Below are 20,507 nucleotides of genomic sequence, written 5' to 3' on the forward strand. Positions count from 1 at the left end.
AGTATTCAAGGTCCGCGTTCCTATGAGGTCAGGTCTCTATCTACCTTCAACCACATGGCTGTGACTGCTTGAAGAATAGAATGAGACAGAAAGTAGCAGTGGTCTAGGCTCTCAGGAATGAGCAGAGTCTACCTTATGCCCCCAGGAGGCTCCCTGCTGCATCCTTGCCACTGTGTGACAAGGATGCCCAAGCATGTTGCCTTCACTGAGCTCCCAGCAGACAGAAAACACATGGGGCAACTATTTTGAATGTAAATGGTCCAACATACGCCCTTTGCCACGGAAGGTAGAGGTGGTAAGCTGTCCTCACTCAGCCCAGACAAAACTGTCCATTTGAGAGGACAGTAAGTGACTTATTGTTTAAAATCATGACGTCCTGGAGTGCTTTATCACATAGGAATGGAAGATAAAGCAGGAAGCTGGTCATACAGCTGCATCCTTTCTTTCTTCAAGCAGAACAAGCCCACAGGTCAGAACCCTGCAGAGGGTTCCTCACAGGGTCCAGACATCTCTAGAAGGAAAAGCCGGGTTGGAGATCTCATTGCATGAGGAGACGTACAATTTCCTGAGAAAGAATTTCTTTTAACCTGAGAAAAGTGCTACCTTAGTCAGGCGGACTGAAGTTCTCAGATAAAAGCCTGTTAGCTGTCCACATGAGGGGCAGACTGGTTAGGATCTCAGAAAATGATCTTGCACTTAGGAGGGTGGAACTTGTTAATTGCAGTCCATATTCTTTCCTAGGTAGTAATTCCCATACAAAAAGGACTGTCTACTTGGTGCCAGTTTCCTAGTACCCAGCATAGCACCAGATATGACAGTTTAGCCCAAAGGACCATTTATTAATTAAATGTTGAAAGACAATTGTTGACAGGTGTTTGGGAGAACCGGAGTAGACATCGGACTTTTTCCCCAGGAGACACAAATAAAAAGTCCTTAAGGAAAAACAAAAGCAAAACCTTCTGCCCTCATATCAAGTTGCTCGACGAACCACCATTTTCTCTCAGAAGTTAGGAGCCAATGCACACATACACTGTAATAATAATAATAATTATTATTATTATTGCTACTTACAATCCCAGGTCTATCAAGTCCTGTTAATCCCCCCACAAACACATACACACGATGTTTCCCCTTTACTTAAGAGTCCTCACCAAGGATTCAGAGCTTTAGCACCACACTTAACAAATGCCAATTGTAATTGCTGCCTCAGATCCGTTTCCTCCCCTTTTCTGTCAATCTGTTTCCAAAAGAGGCCAACATAATCTCCCTTAAATACTATTTTTACCGTATCCTTTTCCTACCCCAGAGCCCAAGGAGAATCTCAACTGTCAACTGCTTGGAATTTAAACTCATTAAGAATTTAACACATTAACAATGCCTGTTCAGGTTTTTCTAAAATTCTTCCACTAATTTTCCAACCAACCTTTCTTTCATCAAACCCAACTGATGTCTTATTACCACTTTCCGAAGGGGAACAAAGCCCCACGGAACCATTGATATAGCTAGGCAGAGACCGCAGCTTCTTAATTACATCAGTGAGATCATATTATTCCGTCAAGACACACCAGCAGGAAGTTCAGTGCCTTTGATTTTTTTTTTTTTTTTTTTTTTTTTGGATCTGGATATGCAGCCGAGGACTCACAATTCTCTTGCCTTGGTTTCTAGCATTGGGGTTACACCGTCACCATGCTTACCTGGTGCATTTCAGAGTCTCTCTGCAGGAAGGAGGGCATGACTCACCAGCTACCAGTCATCACCAACTTGATGGTAACTTTCAAAGGTTATTTAAAGACTTCTTAAAAGTAGTTAAGAACTTACTTAGGGGGGCGGGAGAGATGGCCCAGCAGTTAGAAGAGCACTGGCTGCTCTTGCAGAGGACCCAGGTTCGATTCCCAGCACCTACACAGTGGCTCACAGCTGCCTCTAACTCCTGTTCCAGGGGATCTGATGCCCTTTTTTGATCCCCAACCCCCAACCCACTAGGGACATGTGGCAAGACATACGCACAGGCAAATATTCATACAGTAAAAGTAAGATAAAGAATGCAAAATCAAAAGAAATCTGTCTCTTGATTTAGGTTTTGTGAAAGAGAACTACATTTCAATATTCTAATTACTTAAAACATCAACCTTTTTTCATGGGTGGTACCTGTCATTACTCTTGCTTTCGACATCCACCTTCTCTAGCTAGTCATAGCCACTAAGTGAGGTGAGCGCCTTAGGGGAAACTCCTGATGAACACCTCTTCAAAGAACTCTTTCATTTTTATTATGCTAAAACCCACCTGAAGAAACAGAACATGACCACAAGAGTCCAGGCTAAGCCTACCCAAAGATGTGTCTACTGTCTTTTCTTCTTGGACTATGGCTTTGTACTGAGCAGGCTTAGGAATATTCTCCTTAAAGAAGCACACTCAGGGCCTGGCCCTAAAGTTGATGTCTATGCACAGGCTTCCTGCATAAACTCTCCACACAATGTGAGAGAAAGGCACTACTTTGGAAAGAACTTCCATGCCATCTCTTTACATTTTCTTTGCTTTTATTTTGTGGCTAAGCTTGTTTTGGCTTGCATTCACTCAAGATGGGAACCCATTGTATTTGGTTACGTGGCCACTTCTGATTGGGAAAAAAAAATCAAGAGATGATATAATAAAGTCAGTACAGGGCAGAGGGTGGGTGGGGATGACAGAGATGTAGTATTAGTGTATAAAGTTCTCAGAAAAGAAAACTAGTACAACAGCCTTTTATAGAAAGCAATCCAGGCCTACATTCAATGGCTCAATATGTTGGCTGCTGATTCTTTCTCTTTCTCTCTTTTTTGTTTCTGTTTTTCAAATCAAGAACCAAATTGAGAAAATCAGAAAAAAAAAAGAAAAGAAAGAGAAATGAAACATAACAAGAGGAGACAGGTTTAGTCTAAACTGTGGGAGGAGGGTTCGGATGGAAGCAGTTGTCCATTGGCATCGTGAGTCTGTTCACAGAAATCTGTTTCCTTAAGGTACACTCAGGGAGAGTAGCAGTCACAAGCACACTCATCTGAGAATGCAGGATCATATCCTATTATAGAAAAGTGCAAACTCTATGTGATAATTAATGGAGAGAAAACATTAATAACCAATGATGTTCTTTTACAATGTCAGAACTTCCATTCAAGTAAGGTCTCGGAAATCTTGAGAATTGGTTTCTGTTTATAATTATCCACAATCTCTTGAAAGGGATCAGCAAATGACTAAACATCAGAAGACTGGCAATTCTTTGTAGCTACAGTTTCTGCGTAGCTTTGATATTTACAGCTGATGAATGCATGGGGTGTGGGGCGGGTCCGAGAAATTTGCTGCATTTGGAGGGAAACAAAGAGCCAGGTCTAGGAAAATGCTTCACTTTCCTAACACCGTTGACGAGGATGTGCGTGTGAGAGGGGAGGCTAGAGGCAGACAGAAAACGCCTTGCTCAGTCTTGGCGTCTCCATTCCTGAAGCACGGGTGTTATTGTGGATCTCAGGGGATTTCACAGAGATAAGAAATAATGCATGTGAAGTGTCTGGCTTATAAACAAACCCTAAAAATGTTAAGTCCCTTTCCTTCTCCATATGCTTAAATTTCACCCAGCCAATGATGTCAATAAAGAGTCACTGTTGGTGGATAGGAGGAAGAGGAGGTGGGAACGGAACTGTTTTGGTTTAAAAGAATAGAACACCTCCCTCCATGTTTTCTACTTTTAGATGGTGGTAATGACAAACAGAATTATTCATGCACACTTGAAAGTAATCCGTCAAAAATCAAAAGATCTAGCATAATATACAATCTATTCCCAACATGAAGAGATGTGGGGAACAGAGTGACAGGCCAGAGGAGGACTACGTTGACAAGTCTAATTTCACCATGACCCAAATCGAAAGATCTAACCCAGTACAGGACCCTAGCTGTCGCCATGTGGGGAACAGAGGAGCAAGGCAAAGACAAGTATGGACAGTAATTCCCTGGCCGAACTTTCACTGTGCTGGTCTTCACAAGTTGCCAACTCTAAGTGTTTTCAAAATTCCTAAGTCCTACTTGGAAGAGAATGGTTTTGTTTAAAAAAAAAATGCTGGCTGACAAACTGTAACAAAAGCCGTTACTCTTCCTAAAAGGCACTCTCCTGACTACCCGGCCTCCAGATGGCAGCTGCTCCCACCCCTGGAAATGATGCCGGCCCTCCCTTTTTCCAGTCTGTGGTATGACCTTCCATAATGCCTGTCTGAGTCCACAGAACCAGTTATCTCCCAGCTCGCCTCAGGCTTGCTGTGAGGAGAGTGGATCAGGTTGATTGCTTTGGCTCTTATCTGCCACTCGGATTTGGAAAAGTGTTAATTCTACCCAGAGGTATAGGAACAAATACCCACTACAGAATTCAGGAAAACGAAAGGAACCAGAATCTGACCTACACTTTTCATAGTTCACTGAGATGAAAGGTTTGTGTGTATCGTGGGGGAATCTTTTACCAAAACATCTGGAAATGTATTTTTTTCAAGTACTGTGGGCTTAACTGTAGGTTGGGTCCTGTGATATATGACACTGTTTCATCCTTATAATACAGGCAAGTGCATTGGGACAGGCCAGAAGTTGTGATATTAAAACATCTCTCCATCCTACTTATGTAGGATGTTAAAGGCTACCTTTAAAGGCTACCTTAACTGCATATCTCATATGCAGAACTAGATTTAAAAACCAAAATAATATTTAATAATGATGATAATAAATAAAAGATAAGAAAAAAGAGAGAAGGGACTATTTGGCAGGAAGAGTACTAGTAGGTGGGGTGTTAAAGAAGGAAATCTATATGGTGGTATGAAAGACAGAATTATATTCATAAAAAACATAATGAAATTCATTGTTTTGTACATTTAATATACACTAATAAAACTTAATTTTCTGCTCAGACTTGAATATATAAAACATGTCTGATTTATGCTACATTAAGATTACTATCCATAGAAATTTAACCATCAAGACTTAGTGCCAAGCTGTATATGATAGCGTATGCCTATACTCCTCTTGAACATGTGGGACGGAGGCAGGAAGACAACCTGAGCCCAAGTAAATGAAGACAGTTTAAAAATACAATGAGATCTCTTCTTTAAAACAAGAGCGAAAGGAAGTGAAGACAAGATTCTTGAAGAAAACGTAATGCCCATATGAGATGCAGTTCCATTTTGATAGACATAATACCTGGATCCATGCCTGACACTGAGTGGATCTTTGCTGTTTCCTAGCGTGATTCATCAGGAGGATTCTGGGCTGATGAAATGCTTGTTTATTCTAACATGCATTGCTTGTGTGGGGCTATTAAGTGATAACACACTCCAGTAGTCTACTCAAATAAGCCTGGATGGATGCTTGAGGACGGAATGAACTCAGACAGCATTGGAAGATCCTTTCCACTCTTGTTACGTTCCTTCTAGCACTATGCAATGCTGTGGAATGTTCTGTATGGCAAATGTGTTGCTAATTAGTTAATAAATAAAACACTGATTGGCCATTGGCTAGGCAGGAAGTGTGGGCGGGACAAGGAGGAGAATAAAGCTGGGAAGTGGAAGGCTGAGTCAGAGAGACGCTGCCAGCCGCCACGATGAGAAACAGAATGTGAAGATACCGGTAAGCCACGAGCCATGTGGCAAGGTATAGATTAATGGAAATGAATTAATTTAAGCTGTAAGAACAGTTAGCAAGAAGCCTGCCACGGCCATACAGTTTGTAACCAGTATAAGTCTCTGTGTTTACTTGGTTGGGTCTGAGTGGCTGTGGGACTGGCGGGTGACAGAGATTTGTCCTGACTGTGGGCCAGGCAGGAAAACTCCAGCTACAATGCAAAGTCACCTTCTGCCATTTAACTCTAATCGACACAAAAGAGTTTAAAGGAATTTGAATACAAGTATGTTTTGGAATATAGAGTTGGCTTACATTCCTTAGGAAGAAGGCACCAAAACATAAAACCCATTTAATTTAAAAATCTAAAGTATACTGAGGTAAACTAGATTTGGAGAAAATTAAATTGAAATCAGAACTTTGTCTTTCAAAAGATGCCTGGTGGGAAACTTTCCATATCAATCTTAATTTAAACCAATCTTGAATAGCACTCATAATCAGCTAAATCTTAATGTTCTAAATAAAAACACTTTATTGCTAAGCAATAAAAGTGATGGAGAAGATGCATGGTTTGGATGTCTTGGGAAAGGGCCAACAGACTTTCGATTCTCACATGACCTCTGGATTGGCTGTGTAAGCCCTTGGGCTCTCCTAAATCCCTCCAGCAGTTCAGGATTGATGATGTAGCTAAATTATTTACATTTAAAAAATTAAAACTTCCATTGCACAATTCAATGCATTATAGTTTTTAAAAAGGATCATTAGAAAATGCACATTAATCCCTCATAATTAACACTCCCGTGGCTTCTCACATGATCAGGAGGACACAGTGCAAACAGCATCTCTGTCATTGTGTCAGCCCGGCCTGCCCCTTCTCATCTCTTTCCATTCATTCTCCCTCTGACCTTCTGATGTCAACAATCACTGTCCTTCCTCTGAGAAAACCCTGGTGCTTTCTACCTCTATCTGAACTTTTTGTCCAGCTGAGTTCACAATATGTCAGGTTTAGGGGGTATGGCCTCCTCTCCTCTAATACAAGCTAGATTTCCACTCTTCTCTCCACTCTTTCTCATAGCATTTGCTCTTTTCCCTACATCATAGTCATCTGGATTTCAATATTTTTGTTTTATTTTTCAAAACAAGTCAGTGGCTACTGCTGCTGGCATTAGGCTATTTCCAGATGTTGAGTTCCTATGTAAGGAACCCCAGTCTAAGGGAGTATGCAAACCCACTGAAATCCTAATTTCGTTGAAGAAGAAAGACAACAACTAAGTGTCAGCCAATCATAAACAATCAAGCCTCAGCCAATCACTATTTGCCAACTGGTCAACCCATCCATATTCAAAAAAAAAAAAAAAAAAAACTAGCTGAAACCAATCAGGCTATTTTTGTAGTTTACTTTCTTTTACTTTCTTGTCCATAAAAACTCACTGTCCATACTGCCCAGTAGCAGCTCTGAACCTTTTCTGGTTACCCATTTCATAAGCCATCATTTTGCTCAAATAAACTCACAAGTATATCTGATTTTTCTCATGTCAGTTAAATGCCCATCTCTTCCACTGGAGTCTAAGATCCATGAGAAAGAAATCAGGCCCTTGTTTTCCTGCTGTACTCTTGATGTCTGGGACAGCAAAGAACATCACAAAGATAGGAAATTTCTGTTGAACGAATGAATGCATGCATCTTCTCATTTTGTTTCTCCACTCTTTTCAATTACCACTTGAAATACAGGCTATTGCTATCCTAATTTTATTTGATCAAAAAACTACTGCTTCAGATGGTGACACGGGCCTACAATTTCAGCTACTGAGGAGGCTGGGGCAGGAAGCTCACAAGTTCACAGACATCCTGGGAATAAATCAAGACCCCGGCTCCAACAACATAAAATTACTGCTGGTGATACAACTTGCTAAGTGTTCATGTAGCATGCTGGTTAATTTGACAACTTGACATAAGTTAGGGGCATCTGTGAAGGAGGAACCTCAACAGAGAAAATGTCCCTACTAGTGTGGACTGGAGACAAGTCTGGGGGGCATTTTCTTGATTAATGATTAATGTAGGGGTGGCCAGTGCTACTCTTGGACACCATACATTGCATAAAAAAGCAGGCTGAGCAAGCCAGTGAGGAAAGCCAATAGGCAGCACTCCTCTGTGGCCTCTGCTTTAGTTCCTGCCTCCAGGTTCCTGCCTTGAGTTCTGTGGTGGTTTGAAAGAAAATGGCGCCCTAGGCTCATAGGGAGTGGCACTATTAGGAGGTGCGGCCTTGCTGGAAGAGGTGTGGCTTTGTTGGAGGACGTGTGTCACTGGGGACAGGCTTTGAGGTCTCAGAATTTCAAGCCTGCCTCTGTCTCCTCCTGCTGCCTATGGATCCAGATGTAGAACTCCCAGATCCTTCTCCAGCATCATGTCTGCCTGCATGCCACCATGCTTGCTGCCATGATAGGGGACTAAACCTCTGAAACTATAAGCCAGCCCTAATTAAATGTTTTCCTTAGTAAGAATTGTCACGGTCATGGTGTCTCTTCACAGCAATAAAACCCTAACGAAGACAAGTTTCTCCCCTGACTTCCTTTCACAATGGCCTGTAAGCTGTAAGATAAAATAAACCTTTCCCTTTCCAAGTTGCTTTGGGTCACGGTCCTCATTGAATCAAGTAAAAACAATACGCTAGGGCTTGGGTTCAATCCCCAGTACTACAAACAAAATCCTACTTACAGTTTGACACAGAATATTAGAAAGGTAGAACCAGAAACCTCTTATTCTTTCCCCTAAATGTTACAACCAAAAAGAAAATATAGGATTTTGAGGGTGTTACTTCAAACCCTTATTACCTTTTTCTAATCAAGATATAGAATTAATCATAAATATAATAAGGAAAAATCTTACACAAATCCCTAACTTGCATCTTAGCCTTTGGGCAGTGAGACGATACAGCTAAAATGTAGACAGAATGCTGGAAAGAATATCTAGTTGTTTTCAGGTCATGCTGAAACTGTCCTTGTAACTGCAATACAGGCCCTTGTAACCGCAGTATCTTCCAATCGCACAAAACCACATTCCCGCCTTCCTATGTGTCACTCTGCCTATGCATTGCACCCAGTTTGGAGAGATACATCACCCAGTTCCACAAGCCTCATTGGCAGTTTGTTCTCCTCACGAATATTTCCATAATGTGTTAATATTCAGGAAGGAAGCTTCATCCAGCTAACTGTCTGGCTCAGGAACTGGGCCCAGACTGGTAACATCATCATCACTGTGGTAGGAGAGTGGGAGTGGAGAGAGCAACAGCAAGCCTGACACATGACAAAAGAGACGAGAACCTCCTGTTCACCTGGGCCATGCACAGCAAACCCAGCAGGTGATCAATGAGAAAGTGAATGCTGTGAATGGCCTATAAAGTTCATGCACGGGCCTTGCAGTTCACCATTTTTTTTTTTTTGAGTGGATATGCTTTCCCTGCTCACCTACCTACTCCAATTCTCATGTGTTCTACCCATTTCTTAATAAATCATCTCTATTTTTCACTACATCATCACATGACCTTGGCACAGGGTTTTACTGCAGCAGTTCTCAACCTGTGGGTCGAGACCCCTTTGGCAAACCTCTATCTCCAAAAATATTTACATTATGGTTCATGACAGTAGCAAAATTACAGCCATGAAGTAGCACTGAAAATGACTGTGTGGTTGGGGGTCACCACACTGTGAGGGTTAAAGGCTGCAGCACTGGGAGAGGTTGAGAACCACTGCTTTACTGGGCCACAAGAACCAGGAACTTCAGCCCGTGATCACTGCTCTTGGACCTGTGCTTGTAACATCAACTGCATGTCCTCCACTATACAACAGAACTCTTCCTCTTGGATTCTACTTTTCAAAACTAATGGTAACTGTTCACTACAGAAAATACAATTTCACAGAAGGAAATGAAATTGTTAGTTTCTGGTTTTGTTTTCCTGGACAAAATACAACAGTATTTTAAAATCACTGGCCATTTGTACTTCATGAAAACTGATTTTGCTGTAGAAGTGACATAAAGGCTGACTAATACTTCTCTCTTTTCTCCAGACATGGACAAGTCTTATCTCCACGGACAGGAAAGGAAAGGAATAAATTCATGTTTTTGTGAATTCAGCTATGCTCATCAAATCCATTCATTAAAATGAACAACACACATACACACACACACACACACACACACACGCACGCACGCACGCACTCACACGCACACGCACACGCACACGCACACAAATACACTTTGGTTAATCAGTTGCCAGCAATCATAGGGGAACTTTGAAAGACAAAACCTTTTCTGTTTTACTTAGTTGAAACCAATGAAAAGCCAGATTAGTATTCTTTTATCAACACTTGGCATGCATGATGTACAAGGTATTCTCACAATATGCTGCCATTCCCCAAGAGCTGGTTTTAAAACTAGAGTAGAAGACATTATTCTGTCTGATCCTAAGGAGCCTAGGTCAGTGGAAGGGTGGGCATCTGCTTATTCTGGGTTGACCCTCCCTCCCCCCAGCAACATATGTTCTCTATCAAGATTCCAGCACTGAGCAGTACAACCATAAGCATATTTCACTTTGAAAAGTAAAGCACTTAAGTTCTGGAAAAGAAACCATACTGCAATTTGAAATAGTAAAATATGTGGCATGTTTGGAAAGGGTCATAAAATTTGTTAAAATGGGCATTTGGGGATTAACCTTAAGCTTTGAAGTATCAGTATTTCATAAGGAAAAGACTATCACAATGGGCTCAAATCATTTAAATTCCTACATTTATTTTTACAAATACAATTTTTTTGTTTTGTTTTTGTTTTTTTGTTTTTCAAGACAGGGTTTCTTTGTGTAGTTTTGGTGCCTGTCCTGGATCTTGCACTATAGAACAGGTTGGCCTCAAACTCATAGACATCTGCCTGGCTCTGCCTCCCGAGTGCTGGGATTAAAGGCGAGTGCCACCACCATCTGGCTACAGATAGGATTTTAAAGTGATATTTCTCGTGGTCAAGACAACTTCAGGACGGTGCTGACCCCATGGGAGCAATTGCAGCCCTCACAAGAAACCTTCCTTGGTAATCACAGCTAGGTATGCTGTTGCCAAGCATGGGTGGGAGGGAGGTCAATATGGAATACTGCTGACCACCCTGAAGGATACTGCATACTCTCTCCTCCCCACAAAAGAATCTAGTCCCAAACAGCAACAGCGCTGGGCTTGAGAAAACCTGCTTCAATTTAGAGTAATATTTAAAGGCCTTAAATTTCTCTGCATTTTGGACCCATTGAGTAGATCACACTTTTGTTTTGCTTTATTATAAAATGAAGATCGATCTAGGAAAGCTCTGAATGCACTTGGCGACGGTTTGCAGAAAGCAAAGTCTGGTCTAACTGACACTGCTGGGAAGAGTTAATTTTACAATATGTAAGGTCAGGATACAGCATTTCTCTGAAAGGTTTGGTGTAGTATGTCTCTACATAAATGCATCTTAATTTCACTTTTCTGCCTGGTATCTAGTAGGTATTCAATAAATACATTTTTGTTTATCTTTGACAGGATCTCACTACGTAGCTGGCCTCAAGCTCTCGATCCTCTTGCCTCAGCCTCCTGTCCTGCAATTACAAGTACTTGCTACCCTGTGGAACTCAAGAAACTCTTGAACAGGGTGGGAAGAAAGTAGCACTCTGAAAGAAGCTTGCGGTCCACCTCCTCTCTTTCCTTTTACTGTACATAGGCATGCCGGGCTACCCCAAATCAGGCTTCTGCCACGCAGAGGAATCCAACTCCCTCAGGAGGGGAGTAACACGAAAATAATCCTGGCAGTTAGATGAGGACTTGGCACAGGGCTGCCTCTCCAGCTCCCATCACTCATCTTCACAACGCTGAGAGAGAAAGTAACCTTCAATGTAATTTGGGCGTCTTTTATGCAGCTGTTTACATAGTCTCTTGTAGGCATTTCTGCCACATGATAGTCCCTAAAGGTTACCAGAGCTGGAAGAGCATTCCATGTAAAGAAATGCTAAAGCGGTCAAGTTTTGGAAATTCCAATGCAAAGAATTGAAAATCTGACTCCTGCAGTTAGCATATTTATGAAGTTTAAGAGGGGAATTATCTATCCTTCATACAGTCAATTTTGTTTATCTCATATAAAAAGGCGGGGAAGAGACATACAGGAAATCCGTGTATATGATGCGGACATCAGTACTGCTCTTTTTAAAATATAATTCCTTCTTAACAAAGATGCTTGTTCTTAGAAATGGGCATGGTGGTACATGCTTGCAATCCCAGTACCCAGGAGGCTGAGGCAGGGGGACTGCAAGTTCATAGCCATCCTGGGCTATACAGGAGGACCATGCCTAAAAATATTTTTTGAAAAGTGTTAAAGTGAATACTGTTACAAAGCTATGAATGTTTTATATTATAAGTACTTTTATCTTAAAGAGGAAAGTTGCCAAAATGCCACGATACACACTGTGATCTGTTTTACTCCCTCCAAACTTCCATTTATGGACTCTTCTCAAATGTCTACTGCTACCTACTCAACGATCACTGAAATCATTATGACTTGAAACTCAAAGCCACAAGGATCACATGGTTTAGAAAGTGAAACAGCTTGATCCGAAACACATTTTTAAATTCTAAAGAATGTGGACACGTCACAATATAATCATTTCCAAATCTACTACAGTTCAGGGTACAAATTAGTTATCCTTTATTTTAATTATTAAGCTCAAATAGCAATTTTTTTTTTTTTTTTTTTTTTTTTTTTTTTACTTAAAAAAACCAATGTACTTCACTTGCAGAGACATGGTATACTGGTTACTGATTAAAGGGATTTTAGTTCTTAATTTATAGGTAAGTTTATCTGCTAACATGAACTAAAAATTTTCACATCCTTTCTTCTTCTCAGTTTCTTTCTAGGGCATTAATCAGCCAGGAAACCACATTCTGCTGCACAGTTAAGGAAAAGGCAAGTTAGTGACACATTTGGAGGCAGGTAAATGTTTGACTAGTTCCCATCAAACGCACAGGGAACAATAGTAATCCCGGCAGCTGAGTCTATCCCAGGTACCACAGGTATGTGAAAATTCCATTACTACCCACTCTTCAAACCAGATCGTCTAAATATTTAAATAAACCATAAACATCATTTTAAAAAAGCTTTTAAGAAGATCTCACACTCTGAATTCCACACAGGGTCTGGATGACAAAGAGAGTGGACGGCTCCTGGTCAGTGAGCCCATGTGTGGTCCGAGCTGGATCATCTTCTCTCAGGGCTTCCCTTTAGTTTGTTTGATTTCCATCTCTAAACATAGGAGACTGGTCTCAGCCAGCACTGCCCCACAGGCTATGTTGAAGCAGGACGGAACATTTTTGTTTTCTCGTTAATTGGCTCTTAGAGGGCAGGGAGGTGAGCCTACCACACACTTAGGAATTTTTTTACTTCTTTTCTTTTTTTAGTTTTCAAGACTGGGCTTCTCTGTGTAGCCTTGGCTATGTTGGAACTCACTCTAGAGACCAGGCTGGTCTTGAACTCATCAATCCGCCTGCCTCCAGGAATATTTTTCGAGTCTTCCCCAAACTTTTCAATGCCCCTCAGTTTATTCCTCTCATTAGAACTTAACATATGACCATTTTGAGGCAAGAGAGGAGTTCCTTTTTATCAATAAACAACTAATTTAAATTATTTTAACAAACTGAATTTTCTAGAGATTGAATTCCCATGTAAATGTATACTTTTTCCTCTCTCTCTCTCTCTCTCTCTCTCTCTCTCTCTCTCTCTCTCTCTCTCTCTCTCTCTCTCTCATTTGTTTTGTTTGACATGGGGTCTCGCTATGTAGACCACAGTTGCTTTGAACTGATGCTGACTTCATTGCCTCTGCCTCTCTGGTGCAGAGATCCATCACAGGCATGCACCCCCAGGCCTGGCTAAACATGCGCTTTTGTTTGGAACTTCACCAGAAGTCATTCACCATTTCAGGAAAACCACTTCACTGTATCTGAGTCAACACTATGGTAGGCTTGGATCAGGATTCTCTTGCAACTGCATTTATAGAAATGCTATGAGTAAGTGCAATCGGACATCAAGTTCATCATATCTTCCAGTAAACATACATCAAAGGAAATTCATATTTTCTCTATTTTTCTTTTATTGAAAACAGAGATTTTTTCAGACAATATATTTTGATGATAGTCTCCCCTGCCCTAACTCCTCCAAGATCTTCTCCACTTACTATAAGTTACTTTTCTATTAGATATCAGAAATGTATAGTGCAATCAATGGAGATTTTTAATTTTTTTAAACTTTTTACTTTAATATAGCATACTTAAACTTCCAATTATCCATAATGTCACTGGCAGGTTAGCTAAGCACAACAGAAATACTTTATGAGCATGAGAAATAGGATTTGATTAGAATTTAAACCACTGACTGTGCCGTGTAAGTGCCTTTATAATTCAGACTCCAATTCTGCAGAAGATATCCACTTGATCATTAGGGAACCTTTGCCTGTACTCTTCCAGTTGAAAATATTGCAATTAAATTAAAGAAAATGCATGTGCTTTTTAAAACATAAAAACAAAGAATCTGTGAAGTGTTCAAACATTTACGTAAGCAGCAGGAGGGTGCACAGAGTCAGTGCATCCTGCATGATAATACAGAACAGAAAAACATAGACTGGCAAGCTGGAGCCCTGCGTTTCCAGTTGGTTTCAAGAGGTGACTGCATTTTGGAACAGGGGCACATATGGTAGTACTATATTCTCCATGTGGAACAGGACAGACAACAGTCACAACCAAACTATGCAAATGTCCACTTAGCAAAGCTTCTAATGATAAAATCTGTAGCTCCACCTCAATGCCGGCTTGCAAATGATACAACCAGACTCCCAGTTTATGGGGAAATTGCTCTTGGTCACTGAACTAATGGTAAATAATATACCTTCTGCATCAATTTCCAGTATGTGAAATTCAGGAACTGCTTCCACTCCCGCTCAGGACCAAGTTCTCACCCCCATACAGCTGGGTACACCCCTGTACAGGGCACACCCTTGTCCATTCTATGTGACCATCTACCATTCTTACCTCCCTTCTTCCCCATCAAAGTTCTTGTCACAGGCAACAATCAGCGGAATTTTTACATTTTTACAGATTCTCACATGTACAATAATATTCCTAGGACAAAGTTTTAGGAAATAATACTTAATGAAATAAGATAAACCTATGCTTTCTATGTAATAATTACAGCTCTATTTGCCAAATAACTGAGAATCAAGATATATCTGATTATGTACAAGTGACTAGCAAAGAGGGAAAAAAAAAACCAAAACCAAACTGAAACTTACAGTTGACTAATATACCAAAGCAAGTCAAGATGTGGAAGTTCCAATCAGAAAACTGCATCGAGACAGTTTAACATTATTTCAAAAGTAAAATGTAATTGAGGCATTTGATATATTCTTTGTAAGCTATGATAGAAATATTTTTAAGTTACTGAAAACTCTGAGAAAAATAATTTGAAGATATGAACATCTTCATTTTAACTCTGAGTTTCTGAAAATTGAAAGTATCACTCATGACTTACATAGGAAGTAAAAGATATATTATCAGTACCAATTTTCTAAAATTGTATGTGTAAGGTCAAATAAATATGTGATACATGCAAGGATTACTGATTAACACAGTACACTTCTCAAATCTCCCATTTTCAATGGTGTATTCTCATCTCAACACCCATATGACTTGTTTGTCTTGTGTAGGTTCTCGGTTGATGTTTTGAGTGAGGAGCATACATTTGCCTAATGTAACATTTTAAATGCAGTTGATTCAAAAATTAAGAAGAAAAGTACCTCTGCCTTTGGCCCTCTGAGAAATGATAAGGACACACTCCCAGAATGTTCTTACCCGCAGGGCCTCAATGACCAAGTCTCTGGCTTCGAGTTCCCCTTCCATCACACTGAGGAGCATCCGCAGCTCTGACTTGCTGAGGTTATCCACATCAAAATCTTTTTTCTGGAATGAAAATTGAAAAATGGAGTCAGTACAAAACCATTCCTGGAAGAGTGATGTATATCCAGAAGCCAAACATGTTGACTACAAAACATCCATCTCAAATACTGGAAAGAGGAAGCCAGCAGTTCCCAGGGGCTCACTGGCCAGCCAGTCTAGCCTTAACAAACTTCAAGCCAATGAAACCACGTCTTTACAACAGGAGGAGTCGGAATGTCTGAAGAATGATACCCAAGATTGTTCTCTGGTCTCCATATGATTGTATACATACATGTACATTCACACACTTACCCCTAAATAAACATCCATGTGCATACATACAAAAGAGAGAAATAAGAATAGACCTGAACAACCTAGAGATCATTTCTATCCACTGTATTAGAGTATAGACTTATGCTTGGCCTTCTAGAAAGAGAAAATCATGTCATGCTATTTCTGCAAATCTCTCCTCAAAAGAGATGTAGTTTTCTGCCTGCCTAAACATCTGGACTTAGAATCTCTTCAAATTATGCAGCACAAATTTTAAAAGTCCCTGGAGTCTATGTCAAAACAGGCCTGGCCTTGGGATGGGGGCTAGTTTTGAGGGTAACAAGAAAACACAGATGTATTCCTTGGAGGGTCCCTGACATAGTGGCTCCTGGGAGGCTATTATAAATTCCAGGACATCCAATAATAACAGGTCTTGTTTACAGAACACTCTACAGCAGAGGCCACCAGCTGGCAGTCTATACCCAAATCTGGCCTACAGATGTGTTACTTGGGCCATGAAGCAATGTTCCACCTTCCATTCAGCCAACATTAGAAAACCTGAAAATACTAAAATTTCAGAATTCTGTCTTCTCTTCAAGTCAGATATCTGGACATTCTCAGATTTACATTGCCATAGGCAAGAATCCACAGAGTCAAATACCAATTGACCCTTTCTAATGAATACATTCTTCATATTGCCAACTCTTCTTCATTTACACATACACACACAGATATAGTTTTAATCAGCCTGAACCATCGCCCATATATAGTTATTTTGACTTGAGGTCAGGTGACATTGTAACTATGCTACAGAGATAAATAAACCTATGTAGCTTCTTGCTCTTCTATAAGGAAGTGAAGATGTGGTTCAAAGGGTAGCAAATTAGGCTTCTTAGAAACCTAGGTACATCACAAGGAGTCTGTACAAGGCCCGTGGTGGCCCTGTTCCATACCCCATGCTCTTCTAGCCCTATCATTTCTTTTTCTTCTCTAGATTTGTTTTATTTTGTGTGTATGAATGTTTTGCCTGCATGTATGTCTGTGTCCCACATGCATGCTTGGTGCCTGAGGAGATGGTGAGCCTCCATGTGGCGGCTGGGAATTGAACCCTGGTCCTTTGCAAGAACAGAAAGTGCTCTTAACCACTGAACCAACTCTCCAGGCCCTCTTTTTTTTTTTTAACAGCCTTCCCTGGTGACTACTTCCCAGCTCTCAGTTATGTTTGCACAGATAACCAGGTGACTCTAAATTCTTGTCCTTAACCAACCTCTTTCTTTATGACTTCTACATGGAGGTTTTCTGACATTCATTTTATGGCTGGAACTGAGAGAGGATCAATCAGAAAGCTAATAGCCAGGATCGGATTAGTGCAGAGTCTGAGGTCCCCTGCAAAATTCTCATGGTCTCTCCACTCTGTGCAGACACACTTGATAAACACATTCACTCCCTAGCTCACTGAGACAACCTAGTTCATTACCAAATGTCTCATGTCACCTAAGCTCAGAAGTTGTTCTTCAAGACATTCCAGAATTCAACTGCACATTTCTGTAGCACTCGGTGTTTTCCAAAGTATTCTCAAAGACAGAGTTTAACCCATGGGACACCATCACCTCTGTTTTTAGTTGAAGAAACAATTCAGGAGTGTGAAAACATACACAGATGTTGCAACTAGTAAAAAATTAAACCAGGATGCACCTGCTGTGCCTGTGCCTGGCTTGTCTGTGAGTGTGGTACACAGCACCAACATTCCAGAATGGGCTGTGTGAACATCAGATAAAATGGGTGCTGTAGCAGGTAGCCAATCCAGCTTTGATTTGGAAGTTCCAACTCCCACTGAGGCTTTGGTAACTGACAATATTTGATAACCATTCCTTTGTATATAGTCTTGTATTAGGTTAGAACCTTCTTATTTAGACAAAAAGGGGGAGATGTAGTGGGCAGCCATTCCAGTTTTGATCTGGAAATTCCAACCCCCATTGAGGCTTCGGTAACTGTCACGCCTACAAGGCGGGGTCAAGAGAGGACCCTGAAGACCTGAGATCTGGATGTGCCGGCTCTCTTGGTTCCTGGACCCTGGACGCTGGAGGTAGACTGTGCAGAGTTCTCCAGAGAACACCGCTGGACTGCGCTACACCTTTCCCGGACCCTGCAACCTACCTATCCCTTCATTTGTAAGTTACGCCACTAAATAAACCTCCCTTTTAACTATGTGGAGTGGCCTTAATAATTTCAACAATAGGGTGCCTTCTATCAATCAGTGAATGAGAAATGGCTTGGCATTTAAGTGTCTAACACCAGACTATCTCTATGAATACACAGAAGCAAGCACAGCAAACCCCATGACTTCAGGGACTGTCACAAGACATGACCAGAACCAGTCATATCTCATTCCCAAGAAGCCTTTAGTAAAGAGAACCATGATTTACAGTGGAAAGAAACTAGACCCAGATGGCTCTCCAAAGAAAGCTTCTTAAACATTCTTCCTAGTTAAATGGCTTCTTTTTACACACACATGAAACAGAGCAGTTATTGGCAAGGCAGATCCTAAGGATGGGGAGAGGGAAATAAACCTACAGCAGACCTTAGGGTGTGTAGGAAAACCATTGCCCAGTAGGCCACTGTAGAGATGCTCCCAGTAAGTGGTAAAGTCCAATATTCCATTGGAAATCCTGTTTCCACTAACAGAGCATTATCACACGCGGTTATATAATCCAGTGGTTCTCAAACTTCAGCATGAGGATGGAACACGTGAGACTTGTTCTTAAAACACAGCAGGGCTCCACTCCTAAAATTTGACTTAAGGAAGGTAGGGGTGGGTATGAATTTGCCTAACAAGTTCCTGCTGAGGTGAAGGATGGAGCCCACTTTGAGAAGCATTTCATCAAGCGATCTGTTTTCTCAGCCACACACTGAAAACCCTAACACCTATTCTGTACAGTTCTTCTGAGGACTGCACAAGAACATATGCATAAAATTAGGCACGGAGTATAGATGAGCAGTTGCTATTAATAATCGAGATGTTTTGTGGAGAGAGGAACAGGGTACTGCCTAAATGTCTATTTCTGTTTTTAACTCTACCAACCCAAGTTCAATAAACTCAGTTTATTGACTATGATGAAAACTAGACTTTTAACCTGGCTTTCCCTACTGTGACTGCAATTCCTGTGTGCTTCAGAGGACATTGTTTTATTAATGCTGCTGCTGCTGCTCATTCTAAAGATTTTAATTAATTGTGTGTTTTATCATTCTTGTTCCTCTGAAGCCTCATGTGCAAAGCACTCTGCTAAGGACTAATAAATTATAGAAGGCAGTGCCAAGGTTCTGATTCACGTTAAGAGTTAGGAGGCTTGCACTTCCTCCATCCTCAGCATCACGACATGTGACCTGCAACTGGCTCTTCTATTTGTCTATGTATCATGTCGATAAAAAGGAAATTCACTAAAGCGGGAAAACACTGCTACAAGTGTTCTTGCAGAACCACAAATGCATCATGCAGAATGTTAAAAAGTCTTCTACCACCAAGTATTAAGTGATCTATTATTCTGAACATACAGCGCATCTGTCTTCTCTCCTTGATTACATAGAGCTCCATCCCTGCTTCCTCAGGAAAACATCACCAATGCTTGCTTCCAACAGTAAAATTCCAGGACTATTTTCAGATTGCTATTTTCTAGTACCTGATTCTTCCATACTTATTCTAGTGACATAGGGGAAAAGAAAGTACATGAAAATATGGTGGAGCTCTAAAGACCTCCAACAATTTCATAAGTAAAAAGAGCTCTGGTGCTTCTTACTAAAAATTAAAATACAAAGGTGAGCAAGTTCATAAGCCACCACTGGGGAAGGAAGTGTAGGAGCTTTGGGTGTGGGGTAATAAAACTAAATGTGTAAAACAAAACTTTGTTACTGTACATGCTGATTAAAATATATTCATATATATATATATACATACACACATATACACACATACACACATATTACACATACATAAAATGATATTAAGAGTCAGTCACCTTTGAATGGAAAAAAGAAAAGAGGAAGTACTTTTACTTCTGAGGTAAACTCCAGGTTCTATGTATGCAAGCTAGTGTTTTACTGTGGGGGTTTCACATTCAGGGTGCCATGTGTGGAGGTCCAGCTCCCACCTTTTTTGAAGGGTTCTTAGGTGGAGGAGAGAGAAATTAAGAAATGATAGACAGAGAGACCTAAACCATGAGAAGAAAGACAGAGACACAGGATAGCTTCAGGAGGACCTGGATTAATACCCAACAGCCTTGAAGGTTTATTGAAAAGGCTTTGTATAACATGCCAAGAGGGGAGGCAAAAGGCCTCCCCCTTATAAGATCAAAGCACACTGTACAGCTAAGTGTAGACCCTTCCAAACACCTGGTAAACATACCTGTGACCAAATCATCTTATGCAGCCCTTCTGGGTAAAGCAAGCTCAGATTCTCTGACCCTGAGTAAGTTCTCACTAAGAAACCTCTGTGGGCTTCCACACTTTACCACTAAGCTATATCCCAAGCTTTCTTTTTACTTTCCATTTTGAAAAAATACCTCACTAAGTTGGCCAGGTCAGCCTTGAACTCACTCTGTAGCCCATGAACATCTTGAACTTGCAATCCTCCTG

General features: G+C 40.8%; 1 protein-coding gene across 5 annotated transcripts in view; it reads right to left on the minus strand.

Moving 5' to 3' along the window:
* Positions 1-20,507, minus strand: part of Cttnbp2 (cortactin binding protein 2) — a 158,461-nt gene that overhangs the window by 128,924 nt on the left and 9,030 nt on the right. For all 5 annotated transcript variants that reach the window (XM_052720079.1, XM_052720077.1, XM_052720078.1 and 2 more), the window contains exon 2: positions 15,525-15,632. In XM_052720079.1, coding sequence (XP_052576039.1) covers positions 15,525-15,632 — 108 coding nt within the window. The remainder of the gene's footprint in view (positions 1-15,524; positions 15,633-20,507) is intronic.

Source organism: Peromyscus californicus, unplaced genomic scaffold, assembly GCF_007827085.1.
Source record: "Peromyscus californicus insignis strain IS unplaced genomic scaffold, ASM782708v3 Scaffold_6__1_contigs__length_162567912, whole genome shotgun sequence".
NCBI lineage: Eukaryota > Metazoa > Chordata > Mammalia > Rodentia > Cricetidae > Peromyscus > Peromyscus californicus.